This window comes from Leptopilina heterotoma, unplaced genomic scaffold (genome assembly GCF_015476425.1).
Source record: "Leptopilina heterotoma isolate Lh14 unplaced genomic scaffold, ASM1547642v1 Lhet_114, whole genome shotgun sequence".
Lineage (NCBI taxonomy): Eukaryota > Metazoa > Arthropoda > Insecta > Hymenoptera > Figitidae > Leptopilina > Leptopilina heterotoma.
In genome coordinates this window covers 5,404,280-5,422,995 of record NW_025110833.1, presented here as the reverse complement: position 1 = coordinate 5,422,995, position 18,716 = coordinate 5,404,280, and the positions used below count along the sequence as shown (strand labels likewise).

The following is an 18,716-nucleotide window of genomic DNA, read 5'->3' as shown; positions in this document are numbered from 1 at the left end:
TTTGAGAATTTTTTTTATTTTTTAATAAATAAATTATGAATTTTGCGATACGCTCCCTAGAAATCTAAGAAACAAACGAATTACAGGTTAAGTTTGCGCTGGATTTATGTTGATTAAAAGATCGTTTTCTATTATTTTAATTTGAAACGAGTTTTTATGGAATATTTTAGATGTAATGAAGACTTGAACATAAATAATTTGCAATGGTAATTAATTCTCTTTCTGCATTTTTACTCCAAAAATTATAAACATAACCTAAAATAAAAAATTATTTGCTTTTTAGGTGTCTTTATAGGGAGCGCGTCGCTATATTGATTATAACCTTTCAAATTTATTTCACCTTAACTTATTTGTTGTTAATTACTAATAAAAATTATTATTTAATATAAAAATTATTTATATTTTGTTAGGAAGTGAAAAATTGTGCAAAATTTGAAACACTACGTTCGGGAAGCGCTACTATATCTGATTAGCCATACCTAGAATGATCACAGTTTGACAAAAGGCGTGTAAAATACGTAACGATGTATGTATATAATTATATTTATAAATATATCATACGCAGTACCTACACAGTCACGATGCGATATATATTTAATATATTATATATAATACGTTGTAATATTATAACTGTACATTACAATATTGTAAAAAATTATAATAATTTTCATTGCACATCACAATATTGTAATGAATAATATAATTTATATTATTATAATATAATAATATTTAAAAATAAATAAAATAAATAAATAAATTTAATATTTATTCATGTTATAAATTATAACATTATAATTATTAATTATTAATTATTAATTATTAATTACACTTTACAGTATTATAATAAATTATAATATTTTTAATTGTACGTTACAATTACATTACAATTATATTATATATACTTATATTATTTATATATTTCTTATATATTTAATTTTAAGTCCTTATGAAATAATATTATAGTATATATTGTGATAATTTATTTGCGAGTTTACTTTATGTACAGTGTACCAGTATAGATATCAGTAACAATATTATAGTCGAGTTTATTTTACGAAAAGTGCGCGCGATTTTCGTAAAAATTTTCGAAATTTACATATTATAGAACTTAGGTCAGAGATCTTTTTTTTTATAAAGGGACATAAAGTCGATAGCTGGCAATTAGATTGGTATTATATTTATGTATACCATAATATATAAATAGTGTTACTATTATATTTTGTTAACATTTTTCTCGAGATGTTTTAATTTTTTTTTAAAGCTGTAATAAAGTTTTCAATGTATCTTGTCTTTTTGTATATCAATCAAATTCGTTTAATTTTTTTAATCAATTTCAACTTTTTTATTTATTATTTTGATAACATTTTTATTTATTGTCTTATTTTGTTTTTTTAAATTTTATTCATTACATTTATTTTAAGTATTCATAATTAATTGCAATTAATTTCGAAATTTTTAGAAAACTTCTTTTTAATTAGAGGAATTTTTTTGTTTTGAAATTTTTTTCCATCCTTTTATTTCTTTCTTTTATTTTTAATTTTCATGTATATTGATTGTTTATTTGTTTTTTTCCGTTTTTGTTTCGTTTTCTTTGTTTTGGAAAATATATTCTTTTTTACTTTTTTAAACTTTATCACAGCCTGTAAATTGAATTTTAAATATTAGGTTAATTTTTAAAAATCAATAAATAGATTTATTAAATGTTCATTAATTTATTTATTCAACATTAGTTTATTAATTTACTTATAGAAAAATTAATATTAATTGAATATATTAAAAGTACTTAAAAAAGTACTTAAATTTATTTGATAAATTGAATTATTAAAATAAATTTGAACTAAATGGAAAATTAATGAAATGAATAAAATGAATAAAATTAATGTAATTAAAATAAATTGTTTTTGGTTTAATAAATGTCGTAATATAGAAAAAATGTTAACAAAATATAAACAATATTTTAGGATTTGAATTTTGTTTAGTCATATTGTATCACTGCTTCTTGGTGTCTGAACGAATTTCTAGGCACTTTTCTGAAAGAAAACACCGTTTACCAGAAAAGTTATATAATATAATTTTTTTTATAAACAAGTAACTTTCGCAAATTATCACAAATCTTTCTATCTAAATATACAAATGTACTTATTGTTCTGAAAAGTTTTTAAATATTTTTTACTTTGTGAAACAAATTTGAATTCCTACTTTTTTATTTCAATTCATATTTTATATTTCTTGGTTTATATTTAACTTCATATTTTTTGTTTCAATAAAGCTTATTATTTACTATGTATTTTAATTTGCGCAAATTATTCGCAAATTTTTATTTTCAGAACAATAAGTACATGTATATTACAATTCAAATTCTGGATATGCCCTTGAAAGAATTTAAATTTATTTCGTGACACGCAAAAATATAATATATAGTTAATATCATAAAGTCGAAGTATAGCATTAAATTTGTGCTCATCATAAACCACATATATTTTTATATAATATAACACGACACAATATTACTTCTAAAAATTTTTTCCCATGATATGTTGAAAAAAGAAAATTCTCACTGTTGTCCATTGTAAAAAAATTAATTTAGTTTAACTTAAATAAATTTACATAGTCTAAATAAATTTATTTAAATAAATTATTTTAATTTAAATTAAATAAATTAAATTTGAATTAATATTTACAAAAAAAATAATATTTAGCAAATGTAAATGCGACAATATCGGGCAGATTTTTCCTTTTTCAGTTTATATTATTTACAAAAATAAAAAATTCTTACAAGTTCCATTGTGCCTGATGTGAAAAAATTATTACCTAGCTTATAAATCATTCTTATAAGCTTTCCACAAATATATATATATATGTATATGTACTGAAATAACTTTCATGATAGGCTTTTTTCATCATTCCCTTGAAATCTCGAGATTTTCGTTTCCCTTTTTTAAGTGCGTATAAACATGATCTGATGTCAAATTACTTTGAAAATAAGAGGGGGAAAGATGAGTGGAAATATTGTTCAAAAATAAAAATCCTTTATAGAAAGAATATTTATTTATGTACTTTCTTGAAATGAAGCATTTCTTTTTTAAGATGGAAATAATCTTTAGGTATAAATATATCTTTGAATTTTTCTTTTTTATTATATTATAATAATTATTATAATAAAATTATTATAGCATAATTATTTTAGTAAAATTCTTACAAAGTAATAATTATATTTTAATTATTATAGTACAATTATTATAATATAGTTGTGATAATATAAAAATTATATAAATTATTTTAAAAATATTATTTTGAATATTTATTTATAAATAAAATAGTTATTTTCTTTATGAAAATTATTTACTTTATTTATAATAAAATAAAATGAATAATGGTTTTTATATATTTTTTAATATAATTTTTCTAGACATGAAAAAAAAGTTTATCTGGAACAGCGATTAGTTTTTCTGGAATAGCGAAAATTTTAACTGAATTGACTAAAAATTTCGCTAAGTGAAATTTTTAACCGATTTCAGGCAACATTTTTTTCCCCTGTTTTAATTAATATAAAAAATTTGTTATGATATATAATTATTATAATTATAAATGAGCGTATAATCGAAATTTAGGCACGTATTTTAGGAGTATGGTTCGGATTGAAATTATTTGATTTGCAAAAAGAGATACTTTCTTGTTAAAAATTTTATTTTTGGCGTTTTTTAATAGAAAAGCGATTAATATATGGACGGAGCAACAACAAACATTCAATTTTTTTTAAGCGTGTCGTAAATGCCAATTTTCGATTATAGTAATGCTCGTCTAATATTTATGTTGAAACAATTGCACGTGATTTGCGGTTTTTGAAAAAATTGAATAAAAAATAATATTAAAATTATAATAGCGGATATTTTATTACGTTCCATTTGTTTGTTTGCTTTTTATATTTCTGCATAGTAATTCAGACTTCAAATTTTTATTTAAAAACTAGAATTTAATTACATTGATTAAATTTTAATCATTTTAAATTAATTAAATTAAATTAATTGTACGCAGAAAAAATATATTTTTGGCTCAGAGTCTACTGTATTATTTTTTTTGTTTTAAATAAATTTTTTGGGTTCAAATAAATTTTATTTGGTTTTAAATAAATAATTTAGTAGGCTCTGTATAAATTGATTGAATTAATTTAATTAATTAAATTAATTAAATTTATTATACTCCGAAAAAAATATTTTTGATTCTATAAAATTATTTATTTAGTTCAATTAAAATTTTTGTTTCTGCTACTTAAATAAATTTGATTTTATTTCTAATAAATAATTTAGTAGGCTCTGTGACACATAATATACATTTATTTGATTTAGATAAATTATCTTTGGTTTAAATAAAACATGTGAAATGAGGGTGAAAATTGATTAAATTAATTAAATCAATTTGATTTATAAATTATTTTATGTATTGTTCCCTTTATGGAAAAATAAATAAAAAAATTATTCCAGATCATAAAACTGAGGAGAAATTTTAAATCAAAACTGGGTCAAATATTTGCTCTGGTAAAATTATTCAAGGTTTTTAAATAAATTATAACAATAAATGATTATAAATAGTTAATCAAATAAAAAAATACTTTCTTTTTTTTTAGTGTGGTAAATTCGTTTCCTTTTTTCAAAATATAATTGCTTGTTATAAATGAAATTTATCGGAAAGGAAAAATTGGTTTCGTGATTCGTAATACACTTTTTGTTGAGTTCTTCCCATTAAATTTATATAGAACACACATAATAGGGGTTTTAGGAAAGTTACACAATTGAATTCGATACACAATAGAACTTTCCTGAATGTTGCTACATGAATTTCGAATTAAACTTTAATTACACTAGTTTTTAATGATTATTTAATTAATCATTATTTAATTTTTTATTATTTAATTATTAATTATTTAATTGTCAATTTTTCTGAAAAGTATATTTTTACTTTGATATATTGAAATCCTTTCCACTTGAATACTTTTTTTATTCTGAATGTCTTTTTCTCTCTTTCTCTTTTTTTCCTTCTTTCTTCTCTCTTTAAACATAAATTTATTTCAAGATCCTAGTAAAGCAATATTTCAAAATTAAATATCGAAATGAATAAAGTTGCACAAGGGATATTTTTCTTTTTTATGTTCTCAATATATTCGCAAGTAGAACTATTTTTTAAGAAGAAACAAATCCAATGGGGGAAAAAAATTCATTAAACGACAGTGAGTCGTTGCACTTGACAGATTTCTTTGCAATTAGTCATTCCGCGCATTTCTTTAACTCGAAAGATAGGAAAACTATTTAATTTTATCTTTTGAACTTTTAAAAGTCGGATTCTATTTTTTTTTTTTTTTTTGCGAAAAAAAGGAGATAGAGAGGAGACGAAGGCCAAAATAGCAAAATCGTATATATATATATATTTCAGTTGTTCATTATTTTCTTCTTTTGAATTTCTGGATTTCATTTCCGTTTCTGATTTAGTAGGTACTGAAGTTGTAAAACTTCATTTAACGTGACAATACTTGAATGAGAAATAACTTGAGTTTGAAGTTGTAGACTCGTAAAAGAATTTTTCATGCAAGAATTTATTCTCTGAATAATTTAAAAAACTTTTTCTCAATTTCAAGACTCTTGTAATCAAAAAAACTTTTACCTTCTTTTGAATTTCGATTTTATAGAGGATCTTTCAATATTATGTGCGTAATATAAGATTCATAAGTATATTCTTGAGATGAAAACATTCTTTTCTTTTTTCATTTAAAATAAAGAAAATTTCCAGTGAATAACAATTTTCTTGTTTAAAAAAAGAAAATTTTCATTGAAAAAAGATTTGTTTATCGAAAGGAGTTATTTTTTATTAAAAAACATTTTTTTTTTCTAAAACGAGGAAGATTTCCATTTAAAAAATCAGTTTTTTCATTAAAAGAAAGAAATTTTACATTTGAAAACAATTTTTTTCATTGTAGAAAAAAATTTTTCAAGGCACACCAATTTTTTTTATTAAAAATAAGAAATTTTTCATTTAATAAAAGCAATTTTTTTTCTTAAAAAAGTAATTTTTTATTGAAAAACAATTCTTTTCTTTAGGAAAAGAAATTTTTCAGTGCAAGATTAATTTTTTTCTTTCAAAGAAGAAAATTTTTCTTGAAAAAAAAATGGTTTTTTCATTAAAAAAAATAAATTTTTCATTGGGAATAGTTTGTCTATTGAAAAAGTAAATTTTTATTAAAAAGTAGTTTTTTTTCCTTAAAAAAATTTTTTTTTCGTGAAATAATTTTTTCCTTTAAAAGAAAGAAATTCTTCAATAAAAAACTGTTTTTTTTTATTAAAAAAAGAAATTTTTCAATTGAAAAGCAATTTTTTTTCTGAAAATAAAATTCTTTTCTTTAGGAAAAAAAATTTGCAGTAAAAGAATAATTATTTTTTAAAAGAAGAGAATTTTTCTTGTAAAAAATTGTTCTTTTCATTAGAAAAGGAAATTTTTCATTTGAAATACTTTCTTTATTGAAAAAAGTAAATTTTGATTAATTTTAGTGAAATACTAATTTTTTTCTTTAAAAGAAAAAAATCTTTCCTTGATTTCGTTGACATTTTTTTTCCATTGAAAAACAGAAATTTTTTTAGTGAAAAAATAATATTTTTTGTTAAAAAAATAAATTTTTCATTAGAAAAATACCTAATATTTTTTTGTTAAAAAAAGAAATTTGTCACTTTAGAAAAGGTTTATTTATTAAATGAAGTAATTTTTACTGAAAAACAATTTTTCTTCTTTGAAAAAAGACATTTTTTTGTGAATAAATAATTTTTTTCTTTAAAGTAAAGAAATTTTTCTTTGGAAAAAAATTCTTTTCATTACAAAAAAAATTTATTTATTGGAGAACAACTTTTTTTATTAAAGAAATAAATTTTTCAGTGAAAAGAAATATTTTATTCAAAACATTTTCTTTTTTTTAAAAAAGAACTGAAATTTTCCAGTGAAAGACAATTGTTTTTATTAAAAAAGAAATGTGTCAATGATAACAAATTTTTGTCACACTAAAATCATTTTTTTCTTAATAAAACAATTTCATTAAAAAATAATTTTTTTTAAGAAAGAAATTTTTCATTAAGAAAATTTTTTTTTTATTAAGAAACAATTTTTTTTTTATTAAAAAAATAACAAGTGGTTGAATTTAACATTTTGCCTTCCCATTTTTTAACCATGAAAAAAAGAAAAAAAAAAAATTTTGTGTAAATGAATCGGCATTGTTATAAAGAGTCTTTATTTTGAGTTAAAAAGGAAACCTAACAAGTTTCTTTCATTAGAACATTTTGTGCTTGAAGCACGTATTGAGTCTGTAGAAAAATCTTTTTCTTTATTATTATATATATATATATATATATGTCTCGAAGACAATCACTTTAAGAAAAGGTTTTTCAAGTTGGAATCAGTCCAGAGAAGAACCTAACGTGATGAAACATTTTGTTGGCACTATTGATCAAGGGCTTCTTTTCTCAACATCCATAGAATTCCGAGTATGGACCGAAGAAAGTCATTTAACTTCGTGTTTTCTTTCTCTCTCTTTCTTTTTTCCATTTCTTTTCTCTCTTTTTTGAAAAACACCTCTAATCTAATTCATTTGAAATTGAATTGAATTCAATCAAACTCGATGTGAATTTATTTAAAATCATTGAATTTGATTAAACTTGGAATTAGTTGAAATTGAATTTTATTTTCAATTTTATTCATTTTAAATTGAATTAATTCAAAGTGAATTAATTTAAAGGTATAATTAATTTTGAATTTTGATTTTAATTAAATTAATTCGAATATTAAATTGAAACTAAATTCACAATATTGAACTTATTTTAATTTTAATTGAAATTAAATTCACAAAATTTAAATTTAAATTAATTCACAAAAATTGAATTTATTTGAATTTGAATTGAAATTAAATTTATTTTTTTTTGAGGTAAAAAAAAAAAAAATTGTAAAAATTGTAAAATTGTCCTAAAAAATTGTTTAAATTAAATTTATTTTAATTTACTTTTTTACTTGAAATAAATTGAATTCATTTAGAACAAAATTGTAATTTTTTTGGTTTTTGAATGAATTAAAAATTTAATTCAAATCATTTTTTTTTCCAAAGAAAATGGGAAATATCGTATTTTGTATTTTTTTCCCCCTTCTTTTTATATATAGAAATACGAAGCGATCTTTAATAAAGGAAAATAATGAGCGCTTAGTAACATGTGGTGGAGCTCATAAACATAATGACACCGCGGAATATTACTACATGGGGGAAACCTTTTGTTAAAGTTTATTAACAATTTTGCATTCAGTATTAAAGTTTTTGAATTGAAATTGTTCTCTTAGATATAATTTAATGGTCGATTTAAATTTGTAAACAGAAATTACGGTATAAATCCTAGGTGCTTATGAAAATTTAAATTGAACTTTTGGGAAATTTTCCACGTGTTAGAACGTGTATTTTGAGATTTAATCACTTCCAGTTAAAAATTAATAGCTATTAATTATACGAGAAATATTAAAATTTTTTTTTCAGTCTTAATTTTTTTTCTTCTGAATTTAAATTTACTCAATTTTTTTTTTTATGAATAGAGGATCTTTGGTATTTTTCTTATCTCTGGAATTTTTTTTATTATCACACCTTTTATAGAATTTTCTTCACTTTCTCAATTTTTTTTTCTTCCTTTTTGAATTATCGTGGATATTTCTGGTATTTTTAGATTTTATTTCTCATTTATGCGCCATAAAGCTGAAATGAATTTAAAGCATATTGTCTTTTACTATTCATGGGTTGGATTTTTGTTGGAGGAGAATTTAATTTGATTATTGAGTAAATAATATTATAATTTGTGTATTTAATTTTTAATATTAATGTTTCTGAAATTTTGAAAGTTCAAATAAACGAAAATTTTTCATTGTTTTTTCTTAATTTGTATTTTATTAGAAAAAATTATTTTTGTAGATTAAACAAATTCTTAACTAAGAAAATGTTTAATTTGCATTATTTTTCCTGCATAAAAATTATTTACTGGATAATTCTTTGAGTATGGAATCATTTTTAAAGTATGAATCTGAATATCAGGGAAAAAGTTAAAAATTAAAATTTTTATTTCAGTATAAAAAGAATTTATTTGATTAAAATAACCGATTACTTGATTATTATCAATTAAATATTTAATTGAATCAAATAATATTTTTTTGAGTTAATTAAATGATATTTAAATCAATAATTTCAGTATTTGAAACAAATACCATTTAATTAACTCCAATAAATATTATTTGATTCAAGTAAATATTTAATTGATAAGAGTCAACGAAGGTGAAGTTTGCAACGTTTATCATCAACGAATTAAAAAAAAACCTATAGTCAATTAATCGGTTATTTGAATCAAATAAATTTTATTTTTTCAGTGTATAGATATCGATCGGGATGTAAATTATCGAAAAGAAAAAAGAGTCAATGATAAATATTACTTAAGTCAGAGATAAAGCATCCAAACCAAAACCATGTTTTATGCTTTGCAATATAGATGAAATCTCATTCTATTTCATTTTTCATCGTAAATTCGTGAAATATTGCTGTGTTAGGGTACTAAACATTTCTGATTTAAGTCTTTTGGTTCGGGTCATAAATTTGTACCTATAGTTGAGTAACTTTTTCTTGCCTTGGTATTACCGCAGTTAAAAAAGAAATGAGGTTTGATGAAAAGATACGAGGAAAGAAGAAAAAGAAATTTCATTGTTTTTGGATTTTAAAAGAAGTCAAAAAATATTGGATCATTTCTGGCCATTTTAATTCTCAAACTATATAGTTTATTTAATAGTTTATTCTTTTTGAGAATATACTGATGTTTAAAAATTCTTAAACTCTTAAAAATTTAATTTCTTATATTAGAATTTTTCCATAGTACAATTTTAGCAAAAAGAAAAAAAAACCCAGAAATGATATAAAATCTCGAGAATTCGTAGAAATTTGATAGAGAAATAAATATTTAAAGCTCATAGACGTCACGTCCATTGGGTCTATTGGCAATAGTGGGACGGCAGTAGGACGCTGGACTGGTTGCATAGGAATGAATAATGTGTACTCGTAATTTAACATCGCCAGAACGTGATACTTCGCCTCGTGTTCTTCGCGAGAAGCTCACTGTCGTTTTAAAGCAGCAATAGTGAAAAAGTTTCACGTAAGCATTACGAAAGTGACGATCGACGACGCAATAAAGTAAATTATTAACGCACGATTTTGATAGGGCAAACCATGCGAGATTAATGAAGACACGAGCTTTAACAGGACGGACGGAACTAACCCAAAGTGCAACGCCCAATGGCATCCAGAATATTGCGAAGAGAAAAAAACTGTAGATATTTGTTTTAGTGAGTTCATAGTCCCATGAGAAGGCGACCGGTGGTTTATATGAGCCACGTGTCGCTCGACGAACTCGTGTCACTAGCATTAGATAGACTAGAATTGTTAGGAGAACTGGAAGGCCCACCAGAATACTGGCACCGACAGCCTGCTCCATTGCAATGCCATTAAAGCGTCTATTGCAGAAGTCCGGTCCAAGATCAAATGATGATTGAAGACCTATTGCCGTTGCTGCCACTGCCCAGACGAGGAGGATTGAACTTGTTACACGTCCCGGTGTCAGTATCGCGTACCTGCGAACAAATTGTTTCGAATTAATTGTCACCGATTAGCCACAGATTTTTGCTCCTCTAAACTTTTCAACCCTCAAATGAACGCTGATCCTCTTCACAGGAATTCAATTATTTTTATAAATAGTACATTTTTTAAAGGAATTCAATTATCAGGGTTGCTACAAGTCAGGGAAGTAGCCAAATTAGTTAATTAAATTAATAAATAATAATAATAGTAATAGTATAAATGTCACACTATCAAAAAGTTGTACTAACCAAAAATACCAAATACTCAAAATTAATACAGTAATTCTGAAGGAAAACAAAAATTTTATCTTAATGCTTAAACATTAAAATCAACATTCGTTCACGTATGATTGGAATATGATACGACTAGAAATCCTCCGAGGCATTTAGAATCCAGATTTATATTATCCTACTGTCACTACGAATGCCGAGAATTTAGTATTCTCTATCATCATACAAACCAATAAATTCTTCATTACGAATTCCAAAGATCAAATTCCGACCTTCCAATCACTTATTAGATCCATATTTCTCTTCGTAAATTCCTAATTACAATACAAGTAAATTGAATGCAACACAAAATAAATTATCTTTTATGGAAAAGTTTTCAACTCCCTTAAGAAAAGAGGTGAAATTATTAATATTTTCTTCTCGGTAAAATCTCAAGTAATAATTTTCGTCTCTAAAACTTCAGGGACATGAATTTCTTACAATGGGGCAATCATCAATTGTGGATTACACTGTCCTTGCTAAATTGAGATAAATAATTTAAACTTTGAGTGGCGTGTCGAAAGGTTCATTACTTAACCTCCATAAATTGGAACTTGAATTAGAATTATAGTATATAGTCACTAATTGAAGTTATATATTGAAGATAATGTTTCTAGTCACAGAAACTTTGTTCTAGCAAGCACAGACAAACAATGTCCCCCTGAATTTAGCGTCGAAAACCCATTTGGAATTTTTAGAGATGAAAATGTTAATTATTAGAGAATAAAAAGACAAAACTGCAACTAATTTTAGTTTTCCTTCGCCTACAATTCCAAAACTATTCATTCAACTCTGTTAGAAAATAAAATCTTTGATCCTTTATTTTGGTTTCAAAGAAAAAAAATTCAGCGTCGAAACTTGCCCAAAAAAAAAAAATAATAACTCCTGACAAAAATTGTAATACATGATTGTGATACAGATACATGATAAAAATAGAAAATCTGCAAAATAGAGCAGGAAAAAAATGAAACAGGAAATATCGATCAAAAACAGAAATGAAGCCAAATTAGATAATGAAATAATGAAAGGAAACCTTTTATATCCCATTTGGATCTTCTCTAAAAGTACCTATTTTTGATGGTGAATGCAGTATAACGATCTCATTAGCGATAAACTAAAAATTCATGAGTTGTTTTCCACTCTTTCTTCTATATATACACTAACACAGTTCTGTTCTAACGACATTAAATTCCACAGAATTGGTTCTAAATTGAAGGCATGTTAAAATTTTATACCGTTTCCCTGTTGCAACTAAAATTATACTAAAGGTTATAGAACTACTGCATTGCTGAAAATGAAAAATAGAGCGAACACGAAATAAAAAAAAATACGAATAAATAAAATAAAACAACACTCCGACAAACCTTCAGGAAACTAAAAATTAGAAAGTTAATGAAATCAATTAAACTTAAAATCAAGAAACTAATTAAATCAATTATTAAACTCTGAGAATCGAGAAACTAATTAAATCAATTAAATTAAAATCAGGAAATAAATTTACAAGATTTGAAAAACTAAAAGAATTTGAATTGCTTGAATTTCCTTCTACTGTATATCACTGCGAGAAAATAATCTATTTAACTTTAAGGGAATCCTTTCATCTTAAGCGGATTTTCCTTTTAATATTTATTTAAAAGGATTTCCTTTTAGGACAAAAGGGAAGTCTTCTTTAAAGCACGTCTTTTAATAATTGTAAAAATTTAGTTTATTTCTTTTTGTCTCAAGTTTCGTTTTAATAGTAAACTAAATTTTTGCAATAAATTATTAATTTTTTATCAATTATATTAATAGTATTATATTATTATTTATTCATTTAAATTAATGACATTTATTGATATTTATTCATTTAAATTAATGACATTTATTGACATTTATGACATTTCATAAATGACATTTCATTAATTAATGACTCCCTTTATCAGAATTGACACAAAAATTTAATTTTGTTTTCGAAAACATCAATAACTTCTTTTTTAAATAAATATTTAACCATTATTAATTTTTCCATAGGAATTAAGATTTTCAAAAAATTTAAAACTCAAACCTTTTCAAAATTCAATTATTTCTAAAAATTCATCTTATGCTTCTAATATTCAATTGTTAGCTGAAATTCAACTGAAAGGTATTTTTAAATCAACTTTTATTATTATATATATTATTTAATTAATATCGAGTGCGAAGTCTTAAAAGGAAATCAGTTTCGATAATTTCTCTCGGTGAAAAATGCTTCGAAATTCGAATTTCGATTTATAATTAGGTAATTTAATATAGAATTGGGATTATATAAATGAAATTGAATGTATTAAAGCAACAATTGCAATTCAACCTCAATTTTCCCATGAGATCGTTGAGTCTCGAAATTCTGCTTACCGCGAACTAATCACATTGTAACCAAGGAACTATATACGGAAATGTAAACTTCATCAACTTTGTATAGAAGTTATAGATGTAAATCCTTTCAGATGTAAATTGTGTATATCAAGAAACTTGTAACATAAAGTAATTGTAACTTGTACACGCAACATTATTGAGGTATACCTAATATAATTTATTGCCCAAGTTTGCACTCTGCATTCCCTCCACATAGGTGTTAAGCATATCAACTCATCTCAACCGTAACTTAATTATTCCCAAATAGATTAACATATACTTTTCAGTGGCGTTTTTTACTAAAAAATCTTCAGAGCTGAATATTATTAAATTTTGACTTAGATTTAATATTACAAACCATATTGTCAATTGCTTTGAGAAGATTATTTCATAATAATAACACTAATCAAAGAGAAGACCTCTAATTGTTGTGCAAGTTTAAAAAGATATTTTTCATTACCTTCAACGTATTCGAACATCATTGTTCTTTTACAAAGGATTATAAAACGAAATTTAGAGTCATACAACATCAAAGAGCAATTAAGGTAAATGGAAGGGCTATTAAGAGCTGTTTTATACAAAGTGTAATTAGTACAAAGTAATAGTGTAGTAAACTCTTCGTGCACCAAAATTTTTATCAAACACAATGGACAGTAAAAAAAAAAAAATTTTAATTTACTTCCCTTTGAAATTCTTTTTTCGACGCTATTTTAAATATTTACTCGCTTAAGAAGTGTAATAGAACTGTAATGTAACTCTTGGAAATTAATTTTATACTGATGAACTGAAAAAAAGTGGTAACAAAAAGATTTAAAATTCATTTGAAGATAAAATATTTTTTTATTTATTAATATTTACTCACCTTTCGACTGGAAGGCACAGACGCATGTAATTTTCGACAGCAATTGCTGCCAGTGTCAATACTGTTACTAAAAAGCATAACGCTTCCAAGGTGAATTCGAAGCGACAAATGCCCAAAGATTCTTTATGTCCTGCCAAAATGACAATTGCAGACGCTGGTAAAACCAGACCTGTCACCATCAGATCCGCTAAGGCGACATTCACCAGAAATGCATTTCCTGCAAAAATTACATATATATATATATACATCTCTCGAATTTATCTTCTTTTTCACCCTTTGTGTCTAGCATTTTTCTTTTGTGGACTTACGTAATGTATATTTTCATTTCAATCCACAAGTAAAGAAAATCAACACTTCAAAAAAAAAAAAAAAAGGAGAAAGAAATAGATTTGAAAACTCTTTGAACGTATTTTCTATTTTTATTCTCGCAAAAACTGAAATAGAGAAACATTTTGTTAAACGAAAAGCAGTTTTAGAAAAATATTTCTAAATGCAGTTTAGAAATTTTATTTTTATCAAAAAAATTAATTAAAATTTAAATAAAAAATATAAAAAAAATTTTATATTTAAAAAGAAGAGAGACAAACAACAGTTTGTCAAATTTTTGTTGTTTAATTTCTAACACGGTTGCCATAGGTGAAGGAATTCAGGGAAAAGTCAGGGATTTTTAGTAAAAGTGCTGGAAAAAATTGAAGTTTTAAAATTCATAGGAAAATTTTGAATTTTGATGATTTTTTTTTTTGTTTGCCTCATAAACTATGAAATTACTACGAATTCTTATACAAAACCTTTAATTATTTCTATTTCTGACAATAATAATTTCTTTTTAAATAACTTAATTTTTCAAGAACTATATCATAAAACTATGTCTTATAAATTATTTAATGAATAATTTTTATTATTTTCATAAAAAATAAATACTAGATTTATAGAAGAATTTTAGTTAAAAATGCTGAAAAAATTGAATTTTGGAAAAGTTACAAATGATTCTAGTATTTTTATAAAATTTCGCAAAAGAATTCAATTATTTAAAAAAATTGATAAAATTCATCCAAAATTCAATTATTTTCATAAATAATAAACTTTTCACAGGAAAGAAAAATTTCGAAAAAATCAATTATTTAACAAAATTTTTATACAATTCTTCACAATAAATCAATTACTTTCACTAATACGAACATTTTTCATGGAAATTCAATATTTTTTTTATAAATTTCTAAGCAAGAATTCAATTATTTTCATAAATAATAAAACTCATCGAAGAAATTCAATTATTTTTAATATTATTTTAAATTAATTAATCGAAAAAATTAATTATTTTCCCAAATAAAGTTTCACGAGAATTCAAATATTTAAAATACAATTTTCATAATATTTAAATTATTATTTCGAAAAAATTAATTATTTAAAACAATGTTTATAAAATTCTTATAAAGAATTTAATTAATTTATAAAAAATTATAAAAACAAAATTTTTTACAGTAATTCAATTTTTTTTAAACATTTTAATAAAATTTTTCGCAATAATTCAATTATTTTCGTAAATAATAAAATTCTTCTCAGGAATTCAATAATTTTTGAAAATTTTAATAAAATTCTTTCTAACTATTCAATTATTTTTAGTACAATTTTACGGGAATTGCTCAAAAAATGTAATTTTTCTTAAAAATTTAATTTCAATTCCTCAAAAAAATCAATTATTTAAAAAAATGTTTACTATCATAAAAATATATGACTTATAAATTGTTTAATAAATAATTTTTATTATTTTCATAAAAAATACTAGATTTATAGAAGAATTTTAGTTAAAAATGCTGAAAAAATTGAATTTTGGAAAAGTTACAAATAATTCCAGAAATTCAATTATATTTTCAAAAGTTATAAAAATTCATCGCAAAAATTAAATTATATGTTCAAAAATTTAAAAACAAATTCTCGTCAAAATTTCAATTCTCTTTAATAATAATAAAAATTCTTCTTTGAAATTCAATTATTTTTAAAAATTTTAATTCTTGACAAAATTTCACAGGAATTCAATTATTTACAAAACTTTAAATAAATTTCTTCGAAATAATTATTTTAATAATTATTTTCATAAGTCATAAAATTTCCACAGAAATTCAGTTATTTAAAAATTAAAATACAAAATTTGATAAAATTTTTCGAAAAATATCAATTATTTAAAAACTTATTGCAGAATTTCAATTATTTTTAATACAAATTGAATTCCTCGAAAAATGTAATTAACTTTTTTTTGAAAAATTTTATTGTAATAATATTCTTATAAGTTGTTGAATTTCAAAAAGGTTTGAATTTGAATGTTTTGAAGAATTTTAATTCCTGTGGAAAAATAATAATGATTAAATATTTATTTAAAAAAGAAGTTATTTATGTTTTCGAATAATTTTACAATTTTTTTTTCAAATTTCTAAATAGATGCGATAGAACATGTTTTTAGTATCTAATAATTTTTAGAGTATATTTTCTAATTTTTTATTTTTAAAAATTTTTTTTTCTAATAAAGGTGAATTTATAAAAATTTTTTTTCTAATAAAGGTGAATTTCTAAAAAACTTTCTTCTAATGAAGGTGATTTTCTAATTTTCTTTCTTCTAATGGAGGTCATTGTCTAAAAATTTCTTTTTCTTATAAAGAGAATTTTCATTCTTATAAAGAGAATTTTCAAAAAAAAAATTTTTTTAAAATATTCAATTTTTGTAATGACGACCAATAGGTAGGTATATGATTAGAAAATTAAATTTACGAAAATTTTTTAATTCTTTAAAAATAAATACTTAAGATTTCGTTAAAAAATTATAATAAAAAATAGAAATTATGCAAATTTTTTAAGTAAATTTTAAAAAAAAGTTAAAAATGAAGTTAAAAATCGTAATTAAGAAATAGAAATTAAAGGGATTTTTTTCCTAAAGATATTTCAAATTTTCTGTAAAAGTGTTTTATAAATAAATTAATTTTGGAACTTTTAGTATAAAAATGATGCAAATTATTATTTTTTTCCAAGAAAAATATGATTTTGTTAATAAATTGTGATAAAAAATAGTAATTTTATTAAAAAATTTTTCTTTTTTTTTAAAAAGAAACTTATAATTTTATAAACAAAATTGTGATTGAGAAACAGAAAATATGCAAAATAATTTTTATTTCTTAATCTTAGTTTTTTTAAAAACAATTTTCTAACTTTTATCAAAATTATGGAAATTTTCAAATTTTAGGAAAATAAATATTAGAAATCATAACTTTTTAGAAAATTTCTTTTTAGAAATCAAAACTTGTTAGAAAAACTTTTTTTAGAAAACAGATTTCATTAGAAATCGCTTTTTTTAGACAAAAAGGATTAGAAAATATTTTTTAGAAGAAGTGACCACCTACCAATCAGTCAGGAAAAAGTCTGGAAATCAGGGAAAAGTCAGGGAAAAATAAAATTAAATATTTGTGCGGCAAAAACAAAATAACTTTTTCCTTCCGAATCATGAAACTTTATCTAAATTACTTTGTGAGGGGAACAATTTAAAATCATAAAAAGGAAGTGTAACTCTATTGTGTGTACCATTTAATTTGCATATCAACATTATATCACTGACTATCATCTCTTTAACATTGTAATCACCAATATTAAATTTGACCTTGGTAATCATTTAAAATTGACCTTTATACACTGTGATATTCGTTACGATGTAAACACTATAATTTTTATTGTATAATTGAATAAGGAAATGATTCTGGGAAAAAATTCTTTCTATATACAATGGAAAGGAAGATCACGGATACACCGGATTTCCCATCGCGGTTTTTATTCTTTTGAAAAGAGAAGAAAAAAAAAATTTTGCTTTATATTTTATTATATATCAAGTACATGAAATGTTCCCTCTCTCAAAAAATACGAAAAGTTCTCTCTCTCTCGAAAAAAAAAAAATTTGTTTTATAACAATGTTGATGGAATGAATTTAATATAATTAGGCGCAATCAAATTTTGATGAATTAATATGGAGATTTTGCTGTTATATAATTTTGATCTTTATAGCTATAAGGAGCGAGGAGTCATTAAAGTGATTTAGCAATTACTACTAATTTTTTAATAATACACTTCTGGAAAGCATAGAGTATCGAAGATCCTATCTTTTAATTTTCAGTTTCGCGAAAACGAATTAGAAAGCAGATTACTCAATTAACTTTAATTCCTGATATTTCACTTTTTTGAATCAAGGTAATTTTTCTTTTAAACGTAAAATATAATTTAATCTTTCAAATATTTTGAAATATTATTTAAAGACATTTTTAAATAAACAAATATTGAAAATAGAATCTGAAGTCCGCAACGTTTTTAAAAACGAAAAATCAAAAAAGAATTATCTTTCAAGTTAAATTCATCTCTAATTCTCGTTAATTAATTAATTTTTAACTTTTTAAGAAATTAATTGTTATTTAAGAGAAATTGTTAAAAAAATAACATGATTTAGAATTAAAAATAAAAAAAAACCGTCGCATTTATTTTTGTCTTTGTTTTTAAAAACGTTGTA

At 22.6% G+C, this 18,716-nt stretch overlaps 1 protein-coding gene across 4 annotated transcripts in view; it reads right to left on the bottom strand.

The window, feature by feature from the left end:
• Positions 1–9,335: 9,335 nt before the first annotated feature.
• LOC122508713 (adenosine receptor A1-like) overlaps positions 9,336–18,716 on the bottom strand; it is a 131,979-nt gene continuing 122,598 nt past the window's right edge. For all 4 annotated transcript variants that reach the window (XM_043622231.1, XM_043622237.1, XM_043622243.1 and 1 more), the window contains 2 exons: positions 14,180–14,396; positions 9,336–10,671 (listed from right to left, as the gene is read on the bottom strand). In XM_043622231.1, the coding sequence (XP_043478166.1) occupies positions 10,005–10,671; positions 14,180–14,396 (884 nt within the window). In that variant the 3' untranslated portion in view covers positions 9,336–10,004. The remainder of the gene's footprint in view (positions 10,672–14,179; positions 14,397–18,716) is intronic.